The sequence below is a fragment of the Plectrocnemia conspersa genome, unplaced genomic scaffold (genome assembly GCF_051122295.1).
Source record: "Plectrocnemia conspersa isolate PC_06_02 unplaced genomic scaffold, ASM5112229v1 ptg000002l, whole genome shotgun sequence".
In the NCBI taxonomy this organism is placed as follows: Eukaryota; Metazoa; Arthropoda; class Insecta; order Trichoptera; family Polycentropodidae; genus Plectrocnemia; species Plectrocnemia conspersa.
Window position 1 is genome coordinate 17,067,880 of NW_028277166.1, and position 22,804 is coordinate 17,090,683.

Sequence of the window (22,804 nt, forward strand, 5' to 3'; positions counted from 1 at the left end):
TACGAAATAAAAAGCACGCACTAGTACAGTAAAGGCTGGACAAAGCTACTTACTTAAATATATATATATGTATAGCTAACGCCATCGCAAACATTATTATGAATCTGTCTCTTCAGCCAAGACGAGCTGACAAAATGACTATGCCCCTTGAACCACGACGAGCAGCTTTATTTTTTTATAATTTCACGATATTTTAAAATTTATTTTTATTAAATATTAAAATTATTTTTTAATTTATATATAGCATTTAAATTATGAAATAAAATTTGATAAGTATTGGAAATATAAAATGATTAATATTGATTTCAAAAAGTTTTTTTATTCTGGTATCACTGAAGCATTCATTTGACAGCGGCCGAATCGGTTGCATCCTACTGCTAAATTTGATCAAAATTATAGTATAAAATGCACAGCGGTTACAGGGACAGCGTCCCCACGATGTTTCTGGGTCCGTGGAAAGTTGAGGCGCACAGGGGGCGCATTCTCGGCAGCGGGTGCTCCTGCCAGCAAGCGTCGTCTTGTCAATTTTGCCGGTAATCTATACTTTCGCCACCTCATACTAATCAATATGCCCTTAACATAAATACTAGTATTGATTCATCAATCTGATATTGATAAAATATATACAAAAACTTACCAATTTATTTATGTTTTATAATGTCAACAAAAATAATAAATAAAATAATTAAATTTTTTTATTTATTTTTTAGATTTACTGAAAAACTTGGATTTCCTCACATGCCCGATATGATATTTCCAGACAATAATTTATGTTTAACTCATAGTGGCGGAGGCCGTATCGAATTTACAGCTTTAGAAGCATTGAAGTCCATTAACATCAATAGAGAGCCAGTTCAAGTGTCTTGCGCGGAAGAATGGCAGGAATCGAGGTATTCAAATTCTATATGCTGGGAAATATTTTATATGGTTACTTTGAAAATATCTATTTTTCTACCTTACAAAAACATATCTGCATGTTTTTTTAATCATAAACTTCGTTAGTGTCGTATATTTTTAGTCATTTATTTTGTAATATGTTAACTAGTATACGTAGTATGTATAAATTTCACTAGGCTTAAAAACATTATTTATCATGAAAAAAGGTCATAGATCTATACAAAAAACTAAAACACAAAACATATCATGATCAAAAAACTATTTTTTTTTATTTAACATTATTCACTTGACATCTGTGAAGTTCGAAAATATAAATGGTATTTAAAACATCTGATTCTTTCTCTTCTGTTGGGCTAAAATTGATTGTTTATTTACGAATTTACTATAAATCTTAAATATTTTCTTTCTGACAAAAATAAAAGTTTTAAGGTTCAAAAATTCTCGTCCTTCCTCACTGAAAAATTATGCTTAGACATATGCCATTTGGTTGATATTCTGATGTCAGGAATTTGTTTTTAGCATATTAAATTACACCAAAACAAAAAATAATTAAAAACGTACTTATGTAAAATTAGATTTTTTCGTATTGATTTAAAAATACATATATTTATATATGTGCTCTTCATATCATCTGGAAACAAAAATTGATTTATCTTAAAAACATAAATTAAAAAACAAATAAAATATTTTAAATTGGCATAAAAGTATCCATTTATATCTAATTATCATATTTCTATAACATATGTTTGTCTATATTAAATATAATTAATGTTTTTTTTTAGATCAGGAACTGAGCAAAAAGTCGCTCCATTCGATTGGACGTTCACAACTGACTATAAAGGATCCTTTCATGAATTCGAGCTGACACCGACGACAGATAAAATAAATATGGATTTATTGAAGAAGAAGGATAGGATACTGTATTATGAGGATATATCTCTATTCGAAGATGAACTACACGACCACGGCATTGCATCTTCTACAGTTAAAATTGTAAGGAAATCTATACTTTTGCAATTACATTATAGAATGATTATCAATTGTAGGCAGATGTCCAACGTACATTAAAAAAATATCTAGTTATTGTCATCACATACCTGTCACCCTAAAACGATTGTTTACGTTTTACAGAGAATAATGCCTTCTTGTTGGTACATATTACTGAGATACTTTTTACGAGTAGACAACGTCATATCGAGGATGAATGATACTAGAATGTTTTATGAACTGAATTCGCCACACGTTATCATAGAAACAACGTCCAGAGAATCTACATTACCAGAATTAAACGTAAATATTTTTATAAGCAAATTTATTTATTATTTATACATAACCGTTATATATATATTATATGTTTTTACAGTTACCGCCTCATGTGTACACCGATCCTAACGAACTTGCTCAACATTTAAAATTAAATTCCCAATCTGTACTGCAAATTACTCTTCCATCAGTGTAAACTTATATTTAATGTAAAATAAATTTTCGTATACAATCACAATGTGTGTATTTATAAAGTTTATTTGTGACTGAATATAAATTTGTTAAAAAAATATTGCATGAACTTGATAAATATATAAATAATACATATACAAATCATTATAGTTTTATGATTATAAATATTTTGCGAACCTTGAACAAATGTATCAGATTTCATACATTTGCTATATAATTATATCTATTGTTCAATTGATATTATCAATTATGTTATCTCTTGAAACACAAAGTAATGCCGTGGACACTTAATCTTACGATCTGTTGTGTTTTTGAATATACATGTTGTAGTTCTTAAACAATAATTAAAATGGTGTAATTTTATGTAATTATTAATGATGTTCAAGTATTCACATTGGTATTGAATAGATTTATGATAATTAAAATTTTTCAATATTAGTGTTGAACAGCTAAAACCGTCTTTTGCTCCCGAGTATATTAAATAAATTCACGGATTAAAGTTAATATAAAACAGCTATTTGGCTATAGAATTAAAATTAGAGTGTGTCTAACGAGAACGAAAAGATGGCAACTGCCTGCTATGGATATGAAGATAAATCTTCAGTTCTTAGGATTCTTATTTATGTACATACATACAAGAAGATGACTTACACTAAGATATATTAAACAAATTATGAATGCTACGAGCTCAACACTTTTAGTGTTGAGAATCGGAAATTTATGAATATAAACACGACGAGTCCAATAACTGTGAGTATCTGGATGAAAACAAATCAACAGCTGAAGAATATCTTTTGTTTTTTAACCGCACAAGGATAGCTAAGAAGAAATCACAATATTGGAAGCTACTGCTTATATCTTCTATATGCTAATGGAATCTGTAATTTGCATGAAATATAATCGCAAATTAATTGTGATGCTACTTACAAATAATAAAAATGAATTTATTTAAAGGTTACTTTAAGAATTTATTACATCAGTAGAAAAATAGAGTTATTAGTGGCATTGTCGCCATTTTGATTGTAAATTAAGTGAAACAATTACGTCTCAAAAAGTAATTGTGAATTAAAATCAGGGCAATAATTTATTCAACGAAACATATAAACAAAGCAAATTCGTATATTCACCAGGCACGTATGATGAGATACATTCCCTTTCGCTCGTTTACGTGTTAAGTGATGAGAGTGAGTGAGATATAAGGGCATGCGAAATGCATGTAACACGCCCTTATATCTCACTCACTCTCGTTACTTAACACACGAGCGAGCGAAAGAGAATCTATCTCACCGTATGCGCCTAATATTCACAGTTGAAATATACAGGATTATTTAGTATATTTATTTATAATTAAAAAATATAAAAGTTTCCTCTGTTATTAATATATCTTCCAATGTATTTTCATTTAAATTATTTCGATTGTCTCGCAAAATAAACTTTAAGCCAGCGAAAGCCCTTTCAACACTAACTTGTGTTGCTGGAGCTCCTAAAACAACCATTGCAATTTTGTATAAATGAGGATTTGTATTTTTATTTTCCTTCCGAAATTCTAAGCAATATTTTTTTTCTGTCTAATCTTTATACATAGTTTTAAGTTATTGAATGCCCACATCTGTAGAAATAGGAAATCTATGTGTCTGTATTGCCAATTCTTCACTTCTTATAAAACCCACTAAATCGTCTACCTTTTCATCGGATGTTTCAATAGAACTAGATGATTGTGCTTATTTATTTGTTATTGAAATCGATATCTTTAAGAATTATAATTTATTCCTAATATTTTTCAAATGTTGCACAGCTTGCATTTTTTGTGACTGGATGCTTGAGCATGGACCGAACCGAAATAAACCGATATTTTTCCAGTTTTCGCTCCGACATAAATAACGTTTTTTTCTGGTTTTCGATTCAGTTCTAGTTCGAAGCCCTGATTAAAATGCCGATTTACAAACATTTTAAGTTCTTTAATCTAAGGGCTTTATTTAATTATTTAAATAAAAAATACTTATACACAAATCACATAATGCATAAACATATCTGATTTATTAAACGATTGTACAAATATTATAATTCAGTATAGATAAAAAAGTTTGAGGACAAAGAAAAAGGAATAAATTATGCTGTGATTTGCTGATTTAAACAGTTTATCGCCTCTTATTGTTTAAAATACACGTAAACACTATGCTTAAACAATTTGCTATTTGTATAATCACTATAGTAATATTTTCTGAAGGTAACATATAAATATATTTTAATGGATAAGGTGTCTAAATAATACATATTGTTTACTTTAAGGAATTCATTGCTTCAAATATAGACACCCATACAGTATATTACATGGTATAGCTTTTCCGCATGAAGTAGAATTCAAAGCAGGGCACGATATTCAAGTACAACTATGGAACACGACAAAGAATCAAGTTAATTGTTTTTTGAAATCTCCCGACTTCACAAAACACAATCTTAATGATAATAACAACAGGTATTTAGAGATTTTAATGTGGTGTGATTGTTTTTATGGTATGTATTGAAATGTTGTGTATTTTTAAGATTTCAAAAATGGGGTGACTGTGGTGTGATTATCAAAGACATTTCGGAAGCCGACATAGGATATTGGACCTTAATATCGGAAGCTAAAGATGATATTATCGAAGGAATAGTTTCAGTTTTGATTAGAGGTAAATTTGTATGTTTTTTAAATCAGACAAATCAAACATTTTATTATAAAGTTCAATTCAAAAGCAAACATGTGCAAAGAAAAGTTATCATTTAAACTTCTAGTAAAGTTAGTTATATTTTCAAACATATGTGTCTACATAAATAACATTAAAGTAAGACATGACTAAAACTAAAATTTTATTGAAAATCGTTGTATCTATTTTATATGATAAAATATTATTTTATATTTTTTTCAAAATCTAATTTCATATAGTTGCGTCACGTTATATAAATCAGAAAACAATATTTCTTAGAATGTCAATAAAGTGTAATGTTCTTAAGCATTTTACGGAAAATTAAATAAATGCGATTCTAGATTTCACAGTTATTGAACAAATACACAAACATAAAATAGCTTTATTTATTTTAATATTTTTTTATAACATCTTTCAGTTTGCTATTATTTTTAAACTCATCAAAATGAATTGCTTTTAACAAATTTTGCTTATTTGTTATTGAATTATTATGATATATTGTACATAATTAATTAGTTTATATCTTAGTTTTGGACTCTAGATCATAGTTATGAATTTTTAAAATGAACAAAGTGAAATCTTCAGTATGAAAGCTGTAAAAAAAGTTCTCAGTAATGTTATACAATTTAATTTCATAGTTCCCTATATAGTTTACTACTATAATTAGTTTCAATCTATCATTTAGTAATTGTTTACCAAAGTGTGATGCATAATTACATATATAATTTCATTAGAATTAAATCTATTTAGATATTTATTATCCTGATTAATATGTAGAATTATACGATAATTTTAAATACGCTACTAAATATTTATAACATGTATACTTCATTGTTTTATAATTGATTATATCTTTTATATGACTAGTGTGTAATTTTTTATCATTTATTAAAATCGTTGATAATACACATGCTATACAAATACGTAATACACATGCTACTAAAAACTAATGACGAATAATTAAACTTAAAAATATAGACATAACTATATTTATATCTATATATCAACGTTTTTTACATTAAAAAACAGTAATTATAATCCAGTACTAAAAAAATCTGCCAAATGTAAATCAAATATGTATTGTAAATATCATAATCGGTATAAATAAAAGTAATTTGGGTATTTATTAAAAACAAAAATTTCAACACTTTGTATGCGGGAGACATCAATATTCGTTTCGCGATGCTTATTGGTTAAAAGCGGGAGAAGAGGACAAAACTTTTTTTGTAATGCAATGTTGGAATTTTATTCATCTATGTCCTTTTGTTGTAACTATAATATATAGATCTATTCTAAATAGTAACTATTTATGAATCCTCTTTACAACATCAACATGGTCGATTAGAAAAAGCTTTTTTTCTTAACGTGCACCACTTGTTGCTACTCTTCATCTGACCTCAACTTCAATAAAATAGAATCATTCTTTTACCCATTTAGACTTTCTCTACTTTATCGCACGTTACAAATGATGTTGTCAACTATCACGTTTTAAACCACATGCAACACTGCTCCCAATTTACAGGACAATTCTATCAAAAACTCAATGTCTATCACAAAGCAAAGTTTTTAGCGATTGGCATCAGCAATGGCAGTTCTTGATCGCAAATTTCAAAGACATTCTTTATGTTGATATTTAGCATTTTATTGTACTATGTAAATATTTTTAGATAAAGATCCAATTATTTCTGATGAAATTGATGTGGAAATTATAAACAGCGATGAGCCAAGTGTCTTAAGATTTGGCGATCAAGAGACATCGTATTGTTATTTATCACAAGAAGGCATCCCAAACGAGATCATGTTGTCGGGAAACTGTTCAATGAATCTCAATACAACTAACGAGAATGTGCAAGGAACATGGAAAATTTACCTTGGCGTACCGGGAGTCATGGAGGAAGAAACAGCTAATAGCTATGTGAATGTCCTCAGTATGTATTTCATTTAACAAATAGGTCATTACAAAAGTTACCAGCTTCAAAATTTGTATTTTAAATTGAAGCTGAAAACGTCGACGCTGGATATGTTGTGAAAGATGGAGTCATATATATACATTGTAACTTGGTACATTCCAGTAGAAACATTAGTTTCTGCCGCTTTGAAAGAGATTCGGACAAAAAAGGATTTAATTTATTGGACGGAATAGGAAAAGGAAGTCACAGGTGTGTACTATTTCAGTTTAATCAATTATAATATATTCATAATTATATTGTTGAATATTTTTATAGTTATTTCGGTACAGGACTTGTCAATAGAGATTGTGGCATTAAAATAAACAAACCAGCTTCGGAAGATTATGGAAAGTGGAAATGCAGTGTGGGCTTAGTAGGTCCAGGAAAGAATACTACCATATTACAAAGGGTTTTGTTGATAAACGGTTATTCGTCTAAAAGTATGTTTAAAATTAAAATAAAAGTTTATCGCTTATTATTTTTTTATAGAGTAGGGTGAATTAAAAATATGTACTAATTTATAATACCATTGTGACACAATCTTTAAATGTATTACTCAAATTCTTTTTAAATTCACTACAATACATTTTTGTCAAAAATACATTGAAAACTATATGGGAAAACACGTTTACTTTTAAATAGCATTATTTTTATATTTATTTTATTAATTGTCACAACTGAAATTATTTCTAAAAGGAGCTGGCTTCATACCACTCCCAAATGGAAGACCTATGTACTACTTGGCTAAGTTCAATATTCTGACCTTCAACTCTCTTTTTCGTTCAGAAGTGTTTTCATCATAAAAAAATGTTTGTTTTATATGTAGAGAATTTTCTTAGATATATTATTTTTTATTTCATCAGTGTCAACTTGTAAATTATTATTAAAAATAGACATTGCCCCTTCTTTCTTTTGCCTATGGTTCTAACTTTAAAGCACTCCGCCACGACACCTTGCAGATAGACTTAGTAGTGTTAACTGATCGATCAAGGAAATAATTTTAACTAAATTAATAAAGAGTATTAAATATAAGTATACTATAAGCAATTTAGTAAAAAATATTTTGGAAATAATCAACTATTCGGTTGAATAGATATTCCATTTCAAGTCCCGATAAAAAATAAAATGTAACATGTTTTACTATAAATCGTATAGATTTTTTTTCTACTGTTATAACAAATTATTCATATACACCTTTTATGATATTTTGTATTGGGATATTTGCATTTAAATAAATACTGTTCCATAAAACTTGTGCATTTATATAAGGTAAATCTTCAGACAGTGGCGTAGCTAAGGTATGTGACGCCCAGGGCGATCCTTAAAATTGCCGCCCCCCACCCATACATTTTTTACAGGGTCATAAAATCAGCATTTCTTAAAATAATAAATTGGTTATTATTATGCTCTTGTTATTATTAGCGCACATCACACTAGACGATCCTATCGCGAATATGCCGCCCCCAAGCAAGTGCCGCCCGGGGCGGCCCGCCCCCTCCGCCCCCCCATAGCTACGACACTGTCTTCAGATTTTTTCATTGGAAAAGGATGCGTTGCAGAGAGTTGTTCATAAGGTATTCACTATTCTGGCCAATGCTTGCTCGCATTTAATCTTCTTAACAATAATGCACAATTAATTCGTTTTATGGAAAAATTATTTTATATATTGCTCATTTAAATTATCCTCTTTTACATTTACATAAAATCATTTGATATTAATTTTTTACTACTCGGTGTACGTTTAGATAACTTTTATTCATTGATAAATTTGTCGTAATATAATTCACGACTTACGAAATGATACTTACTCTAACTGAATAAAGTAATAAATCACATATACAGATGATAAAATATCTATTAAACTTATCTAAAACCTAACCTTCATGATAGGTCAGCAAAGACAACAATAATATTTGTCGATTTCATTTATCGTTAGTTTAATGTCGGTCTATTAAATGATATAAGTAAGTGTTTTCTTAAGGATATATCAGCTTATTAAATCTTAATGTTGTCATAATTTTAGTGCTCGTCTTTCAAAATACATTTGTCAGTCTCAATCAGAATATTAAAGAGACTAGTTCGTTGTAAATATAGTTTGCAACGATGCATGCATTATTTATAATTATGTCATTTTTAATTATTGTTATGATAGACAAACATAATGGCAAGTCATTATCATCTGATTGATTATTAAAAATATATATTAACAATTTTATTTATTTTTTTAGCTAGGCGTACTATAATATTACCGAACAAAATGATCATCAGTGTGACTGATAAAGAGTTACTAGTGACTTGCAATGCAAACACTACCATTTCATACTGTTCAGTCCAACATCCGAACGGAACAGAATTTCCACCAATTACCAATAATGAACCAGACTATCCATATTGGTAAAATATATTATTTAGATAGCAATCAAAAAGTTATAAAGTTAAATATTATATTTATGCCTCTGTATACATATATGTATGTGTATATTGATTATCTATGATTAGAATTTTTGTTGTTTGAAATTTTCGCTGTATGCAATTTTCGTTTGCTCAATAATCTATGATTCTTGCTTTATATTTTTTTGTGGATTTATAGGTATCCTCAGAAAGGATTAGATGTCGGCATTTGCGAGATTATCATAAAAAATAGCACACTTAATGATAGTGGTACATGGACTTGTTACATGGGTGGCAGATTAAATTCTCCTGGAATCGAATTAAAATCTGAAGTTCAGGTCAAGATTGGTGGTCCACTAGTAGCTATTAAATCGAAAAATTATGCAAATATAAATGAAACCATATCATTACATTGCATCACTGCTGAAGGATATAAAACTTTGAAATATTGTCGATTTTCACTGCCAGATGGAACTAGGTTCAATATTGATGATAGAATTAATTCTACTAAGTGAGTATCTAATGAAAAAAGATTATAAATATAACTAGTAGTTATAAATCAACGGTGGAAACAAATAAATATTCTAACAATTCTTACAGCCGATTACTAGGGGAATATTACTTTATGCGAAACGCTTCTACGAAAAGAGGCGACTGCGCCATCACAATAGACAAAGTTCAGAAAAAACATTTCGGAATGTGGACCTGTGCGGCCATGATAAACAATGATAGCATGGAGTTTTACGATAAAGTAATGATAATTGAAAGAGGTAAGTCTTTCGGCCCCCAATATGATATGCATATGGATTGATTAATTACAAATGTGTATATTTAATTTATCTCAATCACATAAATTATACATTTACAGACCTTTTAAATTCACAGAAAAAGCCGGTAAATCTTTGGCATCGGTGGCTGGAATGACGGTAGGAATTATAATAGTATTTGTATTAGCCGGTTTTGCAGCAATATTTGCTTGGAAACGTCGACGCTCGTCGCGCAATGTGAACGAGAGTAGACGAGTAACTTTGGGAGAGACGGTCGAATTCACTGGTCGAGTGTCAGGCGACAGCGACACCAGCAGCACTCATATCAAAATACTTCCACAACTTCACAGTACACCAACTTACGGTGCTTCGACAAGTATGCCGAGCTCTAAATGATAGAATTGTAATGTTCCTACGATAATTTTATTATATAATTATTTGTTATATACATGTTTTTATTTTTGATTAATAAATTATAAAATTGGATTAATATTTATCTATAATTTAAGAGTGATCTGCAGAACTTAATTATATTGAATTTAATAATAAATAACCATAATCCCATTATGAAGAAATGAATTAGATTTATGAGTTTGAATATCACTGTATATCGTAAACAAAACGAATTTTTTTATAAAATTATTAATAACTCGGATGGCAGAGGAGAGTTGCAATCCTTTCCATATTTACGGCGTATACTGAATGACTGGCAATGACATTTTTGTGTACTTTGAGAGTGTCATACACTTCTTGCATTGATATCCTTTCTTTTCGTACTGTAGAATGTGGCGCACTATAATAAAAACAAAAAATTAAATTAATCTTTGTTATCATAATCAGTATACTACTTTTATGTTCCCTCTGTTGAAAAGTATAAAAGAAGTATATAAAAGTGGTATAAATTAAGTAAAAGTATTCTATAGTGTATTTAAATTTAAAAACTTATGAATTGTAATTGTATTTTGAAAACAGATGTTTAAAATACGCCAATGTTATTCTATATACCACCATACTAAGCACCGTTCCAACTCAAATACACAGTGACAAAAAATGTGCAAGAATTTACACTTAGCAAGAGAGATCAAACTGGTAAATGATACATATATCAAATAATTATACCTGCAAGCTAAATTATGAGCAGTAATTTGTTCGGCTTCATCTATCGTCATCGGACAACTTGGTACCAAATCTCCATTTTCATCCAATTCAGTGATTCCATCTATATTTTCAGATCTCTTTATCAATTTATCCGTATTTTTCAACCACATATTTGGCACTTCACAGCCGATATCATAAATAAAATTTCCTTGTCTCACTTTATAACCTTTCCTCTGTGTTATTATTGCAGTCAAAATGTTTTTTAAGAACACCTGAAATACATAAGTTGTCAATATTACATTTTTTAAGTTAATAACCTTATTAAATAATACCTGAACTGCAGTCACGACTATTTCGATAGTCTCATCGTCAGCTCCTTCTAAGCCTTGCTCCCAAGCCGTGAGCATAAATCGACCGGTCACTAAAGCGTGATCGGGTAGAAAGTATTCTTGTGAAGCGTATTTAACGTAATCGCCGCTCGATCCGGGTGGCGATCCAGGCGGAGATCCCTGCGGCATGTAATCCAAAATATCCACAACTTCAAAATTCGATTTATCAGAAGAACCTTTAGAGCTGTGTTTGTGTCGTTTGCTGTTGCTGCGAACGTGCGACGTTGTTCTCTCTTGTGCAGAGGTTATCTCGGCTAGGCCGTCAACTTTATTCAATATTGCTAAGAAGAATTCGTTATGTAAATGCACTTGATCGGACAATAGAAGTCTCCTAGCTTCCGAGTCAAAGTCTTCTTTGGAAATTTTCATTTTGAACCATAGTTTCATGTGGTCGAAGTAAGCTTTGGTTTTCTCGCCCAAAGCTTCGGTGAGCAGTTTTCTGGCATTGTTTAATGTGTCGTTGCTGACATTTTGCTCCGTCATTCTCACGATGAGTAATTAAATGAACTATATCTCGTATATTACAATTATTTTAAATAAAATAAAAACCGCCGCTATGACGGCGAACTGACAGCTTAAAACTTAAACAGCTGGGATTTGTTATTTTGGTCCCGATGCATTATTTTTCGTCCATGTCTCTTTTCTCTTTCAAAATTAATATAATGCTATTAATATTAATCCTAAGTAATGGAAGATGAATAAGGAGATTAAAATACAAAAAAAAAACATTAAAAAATGTCACATTTATTTATTTAAATTTAATTAAGACCATCGTAACCAATGCGACACGATGATCAAAAACAATAATTGTATTATTTCAATACACAAAAAAATATAATTAAAATAATATACAAAAATAATACATATAAAGAAGTCAACAAAAAATCATAAAATATCAAAATTAAATTATTCGAACCGGACCAGCTCTTCGTAGCAGATATTAAACAGGTCAATGTGCAATGCCAGCGTATTAATGAGCCGGATGGCCACAGCCATAGGTGAGTCGGCAAGTGCAGACGTCCTAGCCCCAACGGCTATCAAAAGAGGACGCGATCGGGATTCTCAAAACTGAAATTCCTTGAAAATAACTAAATTGTCCACAGCACCTTTCAGTAGTTTAAGCAAATGCTTAGTGATATACAACTTCATAGGATAACTCAGCGAACCGTACCCCAACGCTCCTAAAAGAAAGACGCTAGGATATTAGAACGGATAATTTCCATATGTTCTTTTATAAAGATATCTTAAAAACCCTTTTTGAATCTTTTTAACTAAAATATAGTATTTAGTTATTCGGGGATTCCAAATTGTAGATCCCGATTCAAAAATGCTACGAACCAAGGTGTTATAAAGGACGGGAATAACTGACGGGTCGTCAAAGTGAAAGGCGTTTCTCATAACAAAGCCACATCTTGGAAGATTTATCACAGACATTGTGTATGTATAGAGAGAACCTCCACTTGCTTTAGTGGAAGCTTCTCCAGCCAAAATGTTTCCACCGAGATCGTAGAAACAAACTGATAGCGAACGGGATCGAGAAAATGACATAGTATGGCACTTTTTGATACTAAAGGGCAAATGGTTGATGGGTTTTAGAGACACATTTATATATTTATTTAGGTTTTATTATGGCTAAAACTTGGCGGTACTCTGGTAGCACTAACTTGATGTAGACATTCTCTTAGCGAACTTTGACGGACTCGCAATGACTTTTCTTTCATCCTGAACAAAAATTTGATATATAATATTTTGGCGACGGAGTGGTGACGGGTGGCAATTATACATAGATTGAGCCGCTGCAGTAATGTTTTATTGAATTTTAGTGGTTGTTTACATGGTTAAAAAGCGGACGCAATGGCCGGAAGATTGCCAGTCGAGAGAATAACCGTAACGCCAGTGCTACTTAAGGGCCACCAAGTTTTGGCCATAACAAATCTAAATGTAAATCGGCCCCCATAATATATTCAATTTTTTGCGATAGCGGTCATTCAAACGAGCAGCACAAAAAAAAAGTGAAGAATATTCCGTGTAAGCAATGTTCATATTAGCAATCTACTAGTGAAAATTATTCGTGTGAGTAGTTGCTTTGCAACCAATGTTCGTGTGAACAGTTAACTTGTAAGTAATAATCCGTTCACCGTTTTTACTACATACATTGCTAAATTGTTACAGTTATGGAAAATAATTACAATAGTAACAACCGTTATCATGTCACATCCCTATGATGTGTCATCCGACATAAGTTGTGTTGAAAACATTTTAATTATTTATTAATGTTGTCTAATTTATATATCAAATGGAAAATACGAGGAGCATTTCAGCTGAAGAAAATTTAGCGGTAAGAACTTTTGTTACAGTGCATATTTTAGGTTAAAAAAGAGAAAATATGTCCATGCATCTAATTATGTTAACTTTCAACTTTCAGCCTCCTTTCAATAGATTCTGTTCGATCGATGGACTCACCGATCAACCGCCTCCGCAATTTGAGTGTCCAATTTGTCTGAATTGGTTGACCAAACCAGTACTCACCACTTGTGGTCACAAATTTTGTAAAGATTGCATCACAGCTTGGTTACAGTGAGTGTCGACGAAACCACAAAATTCTTTAATTATTTAATCCAAATTTATGACGTAAATAATGTATATATTGCAGACAAGGCGGTCATTGTCCGGTAGACAATGTGAGTTTGAGAAACGTCGATATATTCCCTGATAATTACACGCAGAGGGAAATTTTACAACAAACTGTAGTATGTCCATATGCGAGCAACGGTTGTACTATGAAAATAACTCCATTAGAAATTGAAAATCACTCCAAAATTTGCAAATATAAAAGGGTGCTGTCCACTCCGAGTCCAAAAATATCAAAAATACCATGCTCGTTCAAATCTTTAGGATGTAATGTTCAATTTAAGAACGAAGAGCAATTGACTATTCATTTGGAGAGCAATATACAGACTCATTTGAATGTAAGTTGAGGATTTATATAAATATATATTTATATCACTCGTTTAATTCGATCATTTTATTTTAGTTTCTAATGGCAGCTTATTCTAAGATAACTATTGAAAAAGAAGTAAACAGTGCCTGTGAAAATGTCACGGAAGAAGAAGCAGTCAATCTTTGGGATCCACCTGAAAAAACTAACAATTCAGTCGTCCCTCATTCGTCGAACGATGTCGATTTACAGCCGAACATGTCAATGCGAGGCTTGATTAAAGCTCTTTATGAAAGAATAGTCGTTTTAGAACAAAGAAATCACGAACAGGATATCGCGATTGGAAACTTATCGCGCTTAATAACCACCGTCTCCAACTCTCAACGGCAAATAGTCGACGATATCAGTTTAAAATACTGTTTCGGAACGTTTGTGTGGAAAATTGAGAATTTTACAAGCAAATTAGACATGTTGATGAACGATCAGAAAAAGATGTTGTATAGTCACGGTTTTTATACTTCTCCGACCGGTTATAGGTTTTGCGCTAGGTTAAATTCGTCTCCTGTGCAGTTAAATTTTTTGTCTCTCCATATACATATGATGAAGTCGGCAAATGACGATTGCCTCGAATGGCCGTTTACTGGAAAAATTTTGTTTACTCTCGTCAATCCGACTTTTCCGCAGCTGTCACAGAAGGATTCAATGATGACACGTCCCGAATTAGCTGCTTTTCAAAAGCCGACTTCCGATATGTCCACAAGAGGCTTTGGATTCACTACGTACATTTCCATCGATGATTTAAAACTAAAAGGCTATATATCGGCGGATATTTTAAATATCCTTATTAAAATTGAATAGTGATAGTTATTATATTTTTAAATAACATATACGAATCCGTCCATATGAGATTCTAAATTTAATATAATTTTTTGTGTAATATAATAAAAATATTTTATATAATATTTTAGTCATTCCACAAGTCTTTTTTAATTATAAATATTTAAAATATGTTATTTACAATTTTACGATATTAAACATATTTTGTAAATTATATCAAGAAACATAAATATATATGTATATATTCATTTTTTTTATATTTTTATGATATGAAATGTATGTATTTATATATTTGCTCATTTAAAAGTAGCCCAGTATGTTTACAATAAAAAAAATTTAATACACTTTTTTACAAAATACATTACTAATTTGGCAATAAATGTGTCTTCACAAGTTTTACTTTTCTGAAAAAAAATGTGATTCACAAGTTGTGCTATATATTACAAACATCAAAAATAGTTGTTAGATTTAAATAAATTATATGTAATCATTTTACTTAAAAAACGCACTTTTTATATTATATTAACTGTTGATTTGTAAGCTAAGCTTTTTGTTATCAACCTCCATAATTTGTACTTAAATACAATTTAAGTTAAGTTTTTTATCATTTGTTTATAATATATGAATATTGTAATATATTACAAAAAAATATTTATTATCTATTGTTTACACTATTTGTTTTGTAATAATACATAAATTTATAGATCGACTTGCTTTTATTATTTTAATTAACACAAACATTAACATACATGTACATAATTATATCTATAAGTAATTATAGTAAAATGAAACTAGCGAACTTGTAAAAACACTGATAGTGTGATGTATATATATAAATTAGCATTGTGCTCTTCGAGTCAGTTGTGTCCAGTATTTTGAAGCGAAAGGTCTCATCGGGCAGTGGTTGTTAAACTGTTCGTTCGTCAGACACTACATCTAAAACAAACTCTTTTACTCTATAATAATTTGAATTTATTGATTCACACATAGCCCACATATAAACTGATTCAATCAACTCTCATTAATAACAAGTGCATTCACTGGTGATGTAATATATCCTTAAAATGTTGACCAAAGAAGAGTCTCGCGTGTTTTTAGAAAACACCTTAAACGAAAAAACTCAATCTCCTAGTTCACTGGAGTCAGGCAAAGCTTTCGTGATAACCAAGAAGATCATGAAGAACAGGAGTTATTTGGCCCATTTAGCACTGCTTGTATCAGCTGTTTTGACGATATGGCTCTTGGGTTTGACCATAATCAGAGAACACCAGATCAGAGAGCTCAGCAGGGAAGTCGAGTCTCTGAAAGCAGATTCGAATAACATCAGGAGTAGGGTGATGGAGAAGCTCGAGTTCTTGGACGAGCTCAAAGAGAGCAATCTAATTAAGGAGATTAGAGAGCTATCCAACTTCGAGCACAAGGTGAGTGTTTTTATTTTATACATTCCAGAGATAAAACTTTGTAGTGCATTTTATGATGAGAATATGAGGCGAAGTATTTTTAGATAGAGACCACCTATGTATTATAGAAAATTTATTGAGATTATCTTAGACTTACATACATGTTCTGTATTGATTAAAATTTCTTATTAAAATGAAGTATGTTTATTATCATTATGAGATAAGACATTATACAAACAAACACCGCCGGCGTATCAAATCTCTAAAAACAAATATTGTTTTTCTACTAACAATGCTTGCATTCCATGCATACTATCACTTGGGTAAATATGCAGTTTTTTCACCTGTGCGTAAATATTTATTAGAATTAAAAATAGCTAGCATGTGATATTTTCGTAACGCGGAAAGTATTCGTGCGGATCTGCTACGTACATATATTTTTTTAATGCCTTTTTCTATTTACATTATATATAATAATTTAAGTCGGGTAACGATATAATATTATGTTACAAAATACTTGAGGTTTAATTCTTAATTCCATATATTTTACCTCTTTTCGCATGAATTATTTTAATCACATTTGCATTAAAATAATTTTTAAATGTAACTAAAATTATACTTCGGATCTCTTATTAAAAATATCTTTCTGTTACTCGTCGTAATCTATATAAATAAAAATGGTGTATATTCATTTTTTTATGACGAATGATTTTCCTTCAAAATATTAAACATTTTCTATATAGCATTATCTATCTGATAACACTTTTAATTGTCAGTTATGACACAAAGATATATTTCCTTAGACCTATATTACCCCCTCGAGTAAAAAATAAAATATAAACAATCAAAATAGTCGATTAAGTTTTACTAAACTTTTTCTCTTCAAGCTGAGAAATGATATTATGTATTTCATTTTTAATATGTCAAAACGATTATAATACTATTTTCGGAGTTCAATCGTTTCAATAAGTTGTTGCGAAAAGAATGTTTTTTTTCTTTTTCTTTCCCTAATAAAATAAAGGGGAAGGATATCGATAACCAGGTAAATGGTTTTATGCCAAGGAACTGGGAAATAAAATATTAGACACTATAAGTTGTTGCGAAAACTTTTTTGTCACTGCCTTCGCAGCTCTTAACACCCAAAAGGTCTACTTTGTTTATAAATTCAATGCATGCTTCATTGTTGGAACGATGTTTAAGAAGTGCCTATGCCAATCATTAAAGCTCCTCTAACACATCGTTTCGGAAAAATAAAATATTGCAAAAAAATAATACATGCGTCTCAATTGATATAAAATACTATATAATATTTTTATATTATTATTAATGAAAATAAAGCTTAAATCCACAATGTGCAGCTTAAAAGTGACCGATTCTTTTACAAATTTTATGATATTAGAACATTTTTTGCAGGACTCTATTATCACTGTTTGGTCCAAGTAATTTTCTATATTATTAATAAATAGGATTAATACAATGTCTTAAATATGTATAACAATGATTCAAAATAAGCGATCTACTGATAATAACTTGTCTGTAAAAATAACTATTTAGAATAAACTGAACCTGATCGTATCACTTTGATGAGATCGAAAGTGTAAAATTTAACAGCGTCGTTTATGGTTTCCATCAAAACGCGAGGCATTCTTCTGAACGTATAAACATAAAATATAAACAAAGCCAAGTATAAAAACATATCTGTATCAAAAGAGTTTGATTATATATATCTAAAATAACTTCACATGTGTATCATATTATATAGCCATATGAATAGTGATAAAGCTGAAATTGTATTTAAGATTTATTTATCTAGAATTCCTTTGCTTTAGATATGATTAAAAAAATATTTTATCAATCTGTTTCGTTACGTACACTATAATTTTCGTTCTGCACTAATTTAACTAATGTATATTACCAGCACGATATACTGTGGTATAAGTCGGTGACTAAAACCTGAAAGACAGTAGTTCGAATCTCATATGAGCTCTAGTTTATTAATTTTCAACGTGTCTGTAAAATCTGAATTACTGATTATTATATAATTGCAATGACGATCGATCATCCTAGATTAGGTTTACTTAGATTTTCCTAATCTCACGGATGTATATTAATTCAAATAAAATCAAACTTGATCTTGCATAATATATTATATTGATTGTAAGCTGTAATAATAGTTAAAAATTTAAAAAAATAGACGTCTTTAATTGATTGACTTTAATTTCATGGTGTTTCACTAGTTATTGATTGTGTATACGCCGCTATAACGAATCGGGCTAACGCCATTTTAATTTCAACGAAAGATTGACAATATATAAATACCTTACAATATAAAAGCATACTTGATAAAGTATTAATAGGATAAGAAGTAATATTTATTTGTAAAAAATATTTTTTTTAAAATTCTTTTATCTGAAAATATACTATATGTTTGTTTTCTATGAATATCATGAATTAGCATGTATTATTAATGCGTTGTTATGGCCTATAATATTTATATACAAGGGTGAAGCAAATAAAAACTTTAAATATGATTTCGAGCATGCACAACGGACAGATGGCAGACAGATAAATCCGTGGTTTTTAACATCACACACGATCGGATTTGTCCGCCGGACATCCATCTCGGACAGCCAGCGCTTAGAAAGTGTATAGTACTTCTAGAATAAAAGTATAATATCATATATGATAAAGGGACATATCCATAAGTGATGTTAATTTAAACTCGGTGGGCCTGACCTGGTTGATGAGAACCTGCTATGGAATTTTCTAGTCCACTCGTACACTGGCTGTATAGCAGACATGCATCACCTTACTTAAGTTTCATTAATTGATTAATTTAATCAGATTACAGCTTTTAACTATTCTAAAAACATTTCGCAAGGGCTTTCGTAATACAAATTATATGTGACACTAAAATTATATAAATATTATAATAATAAATTATATACCTTTAATTTATAGAATTTGTATCGACCTTTGAATTTTACTCGCCGTCATATATTATATTAACAACATGAAATATGTAGCTTTAACAAACAATAAAACAATGTGTGTTCTCATAGAAAAACTGTATTTTTTTAGTGAGATAGTCATACTATGAATATTGAGGCTTTGTTGTATAATAATATTTTCATACATCCTTTTGCTTCCTGTGAGTGACAATCATCGGACAGCTGGAATCCGATTATTATTGTCAAGTCTTCAAAAATATCACAATGGAGCTAATTTGATAAAAAATGTTGTCGAAGTGACAACATTTCATATTCATCTTCAATCTGAAATAATGCTACTTATATGGTAGGTAAGGCTACACTCATTGCTTACTTTACAGCTATGGGTTGCGTGGCACATAGATTTCACACGGAGATATGTGATGCTATTTTTGTTCAATACAGTATTAAGTTGATTAAATATTAGAGACCTTAAGCTAGAACATTTTAAATTTCTACAGTGTTGAAATAAACAATTACACATTTTTATAAATAAAAAATACATATCAACTCTTTTATCCTTAAATCACATCAAATCATATAAAATCTGATTTTCATCGTATTCGTCTAATTTCAACCTGAGTATACAAAATTATTTTTAACAACGTCTAAAATGAATAATTTACGAGCGAAATACCGAGATCAGTAAACGAATTGTTTGATGCATCTAACGTCCCACGTACATTCTTCGAAGATGGACGTCAGCTCGTCATCGGCACGAGCGGTCAGGGGTATTAAACGGTGGCCGGAAATAGTATCGTTACCCATTCCCGATAGTTTTTTGCGCACGAAAGTAGTCCAACTTTTGCGTCAGCAGGAAATTTGATTGAACAATGCGTCGGATTTGCGCTGAAAGCCAGGAAACCGCCATCAATCTCACTAATGCGGTTTGCTATATAGGCTATTTATTATATAGTAGGTACAGTGTTGCTTTATAACATTTAGTTCGGCAAATGCGCATGATTTTATGATAAGATTTTTCAATAAAAAATAAATTAAAATGTTGTGGCTTAGCAAAATTATTATAGCTTACTACTTATGCGGACAATAACACATTTTTATATAAAGTTTTTTAGGGATAATTAAAAAAATATTTATATACATTAAGTAATAATATTCACAAAACTAAACCTTTTTCCTGGTTTTATCACTAAAAATACAAGGAAGCATATGATCATTTTTATTTTAAAATTTTAATTCCATGAAAAAATTAAAAACAATATTACAAAATGTACATAAGAAAAACACTATTATCTTTTCTGATGGCTGCCGTTCTCGTTAATACCTCGATAAAGACAGATTTAATTGAGTATGAGGAAAGAGAGAGAGAGAGAGAGAGAGAGCTGCATGACGGCCTCACTCTGTTACAGCTTACAGGCGAGTAGTGACGACACCCCTTGAGGCTGGTTAAATAAAGATATTTTAAAGCTTGCACGATACTTTTCTTTATTTAAAGTAAAAGTTTTTAATATCAAATTCTCATTAATGAAGTAATTTCCTTTCATTATTCTGCACATAGTAAAAAAAATACAGAGATCGAAAATAAATAATATGAATTTAATTATTATTATTTATTTTATTGCTCGCTGTGTTAAAAATGATTTATAGTTTTTTCTATTTTTTAGTAATCTACTCAATATTATCTTAAACAAACATAGCATAACGTATCGCAAGCTGAAGTGTATGTGGCGCTCAACACATAGCAATGAAGTCAGCAATATAGCAAAATTGTTTTGATTACAATAATACCGGCATTACTGAGAGAAAAACACTAAAAACCGGTATTTTATTACTGGTAATGACATTATTGTTATTATTTTAAATAAGTGACCGAAAAAATAGTCCAAGTACCGCTTGCATGATTTACCATGTTTTTTTATTAGTAAAACCAAAGCATTCGAATATTCCGTCACATATTGTTTTGATATATTTAGTATTTTTATTAAAACACTTAAAGCACACAATATTTATGGAAATTCAGGCGCAAATCTTTCTTCTTTTGGAATTATAAATCTAGGATAATGTCGTCTTTCACAAAATATCGTTTTTGATCGATCACTTCTGGATGCCTCTTAAATTTTTATACCAGGGGCCAGAGCACCACTCGCCAATTTATTTCAATTAAATATATTACTGATTATTTTTTGTCAGTTATGGTTATCCGAAAGTATCTTATGAGAAGAGTGCGTAGAAAATTGTAAATCTGTTTGTTTAAAATTCGACATATTTTAAAAAAAAAAAACAGATTTACATGATTAATGATTGTGATGTAATTTATTTATCATATTTTATTTTAATTATTCCACGTTTATTATTGATTTTAGAATATCATAATAATATTTTTTTTCAAAAGATTTATCACTCAAAAGTAACATTAATTAAATGTCAGTTATAAATGTATATGTAAAAATTATAGAATAAAAAATAAACTTGATTTTTTTTTTATTAAAAATATCATTTATTTGCTTTTTTAAATAAATTATGTTATACATATGTGTAAAATTTGAAACTTTTTTTGTGTAGTCTAATATGCAATACCTGCTTATGTTTTCACTTCGCCAGCCATCCCTATCATAAAAAGAGCGCGATCATTTCTCTATTACATAACAGAATTACTGGGAACTGCTAAGTATCGTTAGCTTTGCCTGAGATAAATAAAATATATTCATTTTACGTTGACACGTCGCGCATATACATGTTAAATAATATTTTTTAAATCTTTTGCATAGGTAGTGTGGGCCGATATTTCGGCCTTCCTGAACTATAAATATAAAAGGAATAATATTATTTTACTTTGATACCCTAAACCGATAAAACTACTAGGTTAATCCCCTAAGATGAGCTTCATTTTATTCTACGCTTTTGCTTTGAATCAAAATATGTATCATCGTTTTCGTAATTTTAAGCTATGGTGATATAGTTTTTAACAAATAAGATGTACGAATTAAAAAAAATATTATCATTACTACCGGTATTTCATTTTGTAATACCGGTAGTATCGATATC

At 30.0% G+C, this 22,804-nt stretch overlaps 5 protein-coding genes across 8 annotated transcripts in view; 4 read left to right on the plus strand and 1 right to left on the minus strand.

Annotated features, from left to right (window-relative positions):
- Positions 1 to 320: 320 nt before the first annotated feature.
- LOC148237883 (TIP41-like protein) lies at positions 321 to 2,398 on the plus strand. Its single transcript, XM_088205244.1, has 5 exons — positions 321 to 533; positions 711 to 890; positions 1,680 to 1,890; positions 2,029 to 2,187; positions 2,261 to 2,398. Exons 1-5 carry the CDS (start codon positions 406 to 408, stop codon positions 2,354 to 2,356), a joined length of 774 nt encoding a protein of 257 aa, XP_088061370.1. The 5' UTR covers positions 321 to 405; the 3' UTR covers positions 2,357 to 2,398.
- A 2,095-nt stretch (positions 2,399 to 4,493) lies between these two features.
- Positions 4,494 to 10,633, plus strand: LOC148237884 (uncharacterized). 3 transcript variants are annotated; one of them, XM_088205462.1, is made up of 10 exons: positions 4,494 to 4,579; positions 4,642 to 4,828; positions 4,897 to 5,024; positions 6,707 to 6,967; positions 7,039 to 7,198; positions 7,265 to 7,428; positions 9,217 to 9,382; positions 9,579 to 9,890; positions 9,980 to 10,149; positions 10,265 to 10,633. In XM_088205462.1, exons 1-10 carry the CDS (start codon positions 4,528 to 4,530, stop codon positions 10,540 to 10,542), a joined length of 1,878 nt encoding a protein of 625 aa, XP_088061588.1. In that variant the 5' UTR covers positions 4,494 to 4,527; the 3' UTR covers positions 10,543 to 10,633. The 3 variants fall into 3 exon arrangements, with proteins under 3 accessions (XP_088061588.1, XP_088061589.1, XP_088061590.1); XM_088205463.1 differs by having other exon boundaries at positions 4,512 to 4,579; positions 7,265 to 7,432; positions 9,221 to 9,382; XM_088205464.1 differs by having other exon boundaries at positions 4,512 to 4,579; positions 10,248 to 10,432.
- LOC148237885 (transcriptional adapter 1-like) lies at positions 10,556 to 12,217 on the minus strand. Its single transcript, XM_088205470.1, has 3 exons — positions 11,577 to 12,217; positions 11,266 to 11,516; positions 10,556 to 10,939 (listed from the first exon to the last, which is right to left on the minus strand). The coding sequence occupies exons 1-3, from the start codon at positions 12,114 to 12,116 to the stop codon at positions 10,789 to 10,791; spliced, it is 942 nt and encodes a 313-aa protein (XP_088061596.1). The 5' UTR covers positions 12,117 to 12,217; the 3' UTR covers positions 10,556 to 10,788.
- A 1,603-nt stretch (positions 12,218 to 13,820) lies between these two features.
- On the plus strand, positions 13,821 to 15,519 carry LOC148237886 (TNF receptor-associated factor 6-like). Its single transcript, XM_088205469.1, has 4 exons — positions 13,821 to 13,971; positions 14,059 to 14,210; positions 14,287 to 14,602; positions 14,668 to 15,519. Exons 1-4 carry the CDS (start codon positions 13,930 to 13,932, stop codon positions 15,427 to 15,429), a joined length of 1,272 nt encoding a protein of 423 aa, XP_088061595.1. The 5' UTR covers positions 13,821 to 13,929; the 3' UTR covers positions 15,430 to 15,519.
- Positions 15,520 to 16,267: 748 nt separating this feature from the next.
- Positions 16,268 to 22,804, plus strand: part of egr (TNF superfamily member 12 eiger) — a 30,782-nt gene continuing 24,245 nt past the window's right edge. For both annotated transcript variants that reach the window (XM_088205467.1, XM_088205468.1), the window contains exon 1: positions 16,268 to 16,829. In XM_088205467.1, the coding sequence (XP_088061593.1) occupies positions 16,473 to 16,829 (357 nt within the window). In that variant the 5' untranslated portion in view covers positions 16,268 to 16,472. The remainder of the gene's footprint in view (positions 16,830 to 22,804) is intronic.

What these genes read in the sequence shown, in the direction of transcription:
- LOC148237883 (XM_088205244.1), top strand. Translation starts at nt 406, where the DNA reads ATGCACAGCGGTTACAGGGACAGCGTCCCCACGATGTTTCTGGGTCCG. An exon ending in GAAGAATGGCAGGAATCGAG is followed by an intron (nt 891 to 1,679) that starts GTATTCAAATTC and finishes GTTTTTTTTTAG; the next exon opens with ATCAGGAACTGAGCAAAAAG. An exon ending in CTACATTACCAGAATTAAAC is followed by an intron (nt 2,188 to 2,260) that starts GTAAATATTTTT and finishes ATGTTTTTACAG; the next exon opens with TTACCGCCTCATGTGTACAC.
- LOC148237884 (XM_088205462.1), top strand. Translation starts at nt 4,528, where the DNA reads ATGCTTAAACAATTTGCTATTTGTATAATCACTATAGTAATATTTTCT. An exon ending in CTTAATGATAATAACAACAG is followed by an intron (nt 4,829 to 4,896) that starts GTATTTAGAGAT and finishes TGTATTTTTAAG; the next exon opens with ATTTCAAAAATGGGGTGACT. An exon ending in AGTAATGATAATTGAAAGAG is followed by an intron (nt 10,150 to 10,264) that starts GTAAGTCTTTCG and finishes TTAAATTCACAG; the next exon opens with AAAAAGCCGGTAAATCTTTG.
- LOC148237885 (XM_088205470.1), bottom strand. Translation starts at nt 12,116, where the DNA reads ATGACGGAGCAAAATGTCAGCAACGACACATTAAACAATGCCAGAAAA. An exon ending in TAGTCGTGACTGCAGTTCAG is followed by an intron (nt 11,517 to 11,576) that starts GTATTATTTAAT and finishes TATGTATTTCAG; the next exon opens with GTGTTCTTAAAAAACATTTT. An exon ending in GCTCATAATTTAGCTTGCAG is followed by an intron (nt 10,940 to 11,265) that starts GTATAATTATTT and finishes TTTTTATTATAG; the next exon opens with TGCGCCACATTCTACAGTAC.
- LOC148237886 (XM_088205469.1), top strand. Translation starts at nt 13,930, where the DNA reads ATGGAAAATACGAGGAGCATTTCAGCTGAAGAAAATTTAGCG. An exon ending in TGCATCACAGCTTGGTTACA is followed by an intron (nt 14,211 to 14,286) that starts GTGAGTGTCGAC and finishes TATATATTGCAG; the next exon opens with ACAAGGCGGTCATTGTCCGG. An exon ending in ATATACAGACTCATTTGAAT is followed by an intron (nt 14,603 to 14,667) that starts GTAAGTTGAGGA and finishes ATTTTATTTTAG; the next exon opens with TTTCTAATGGCAGCTTATTC.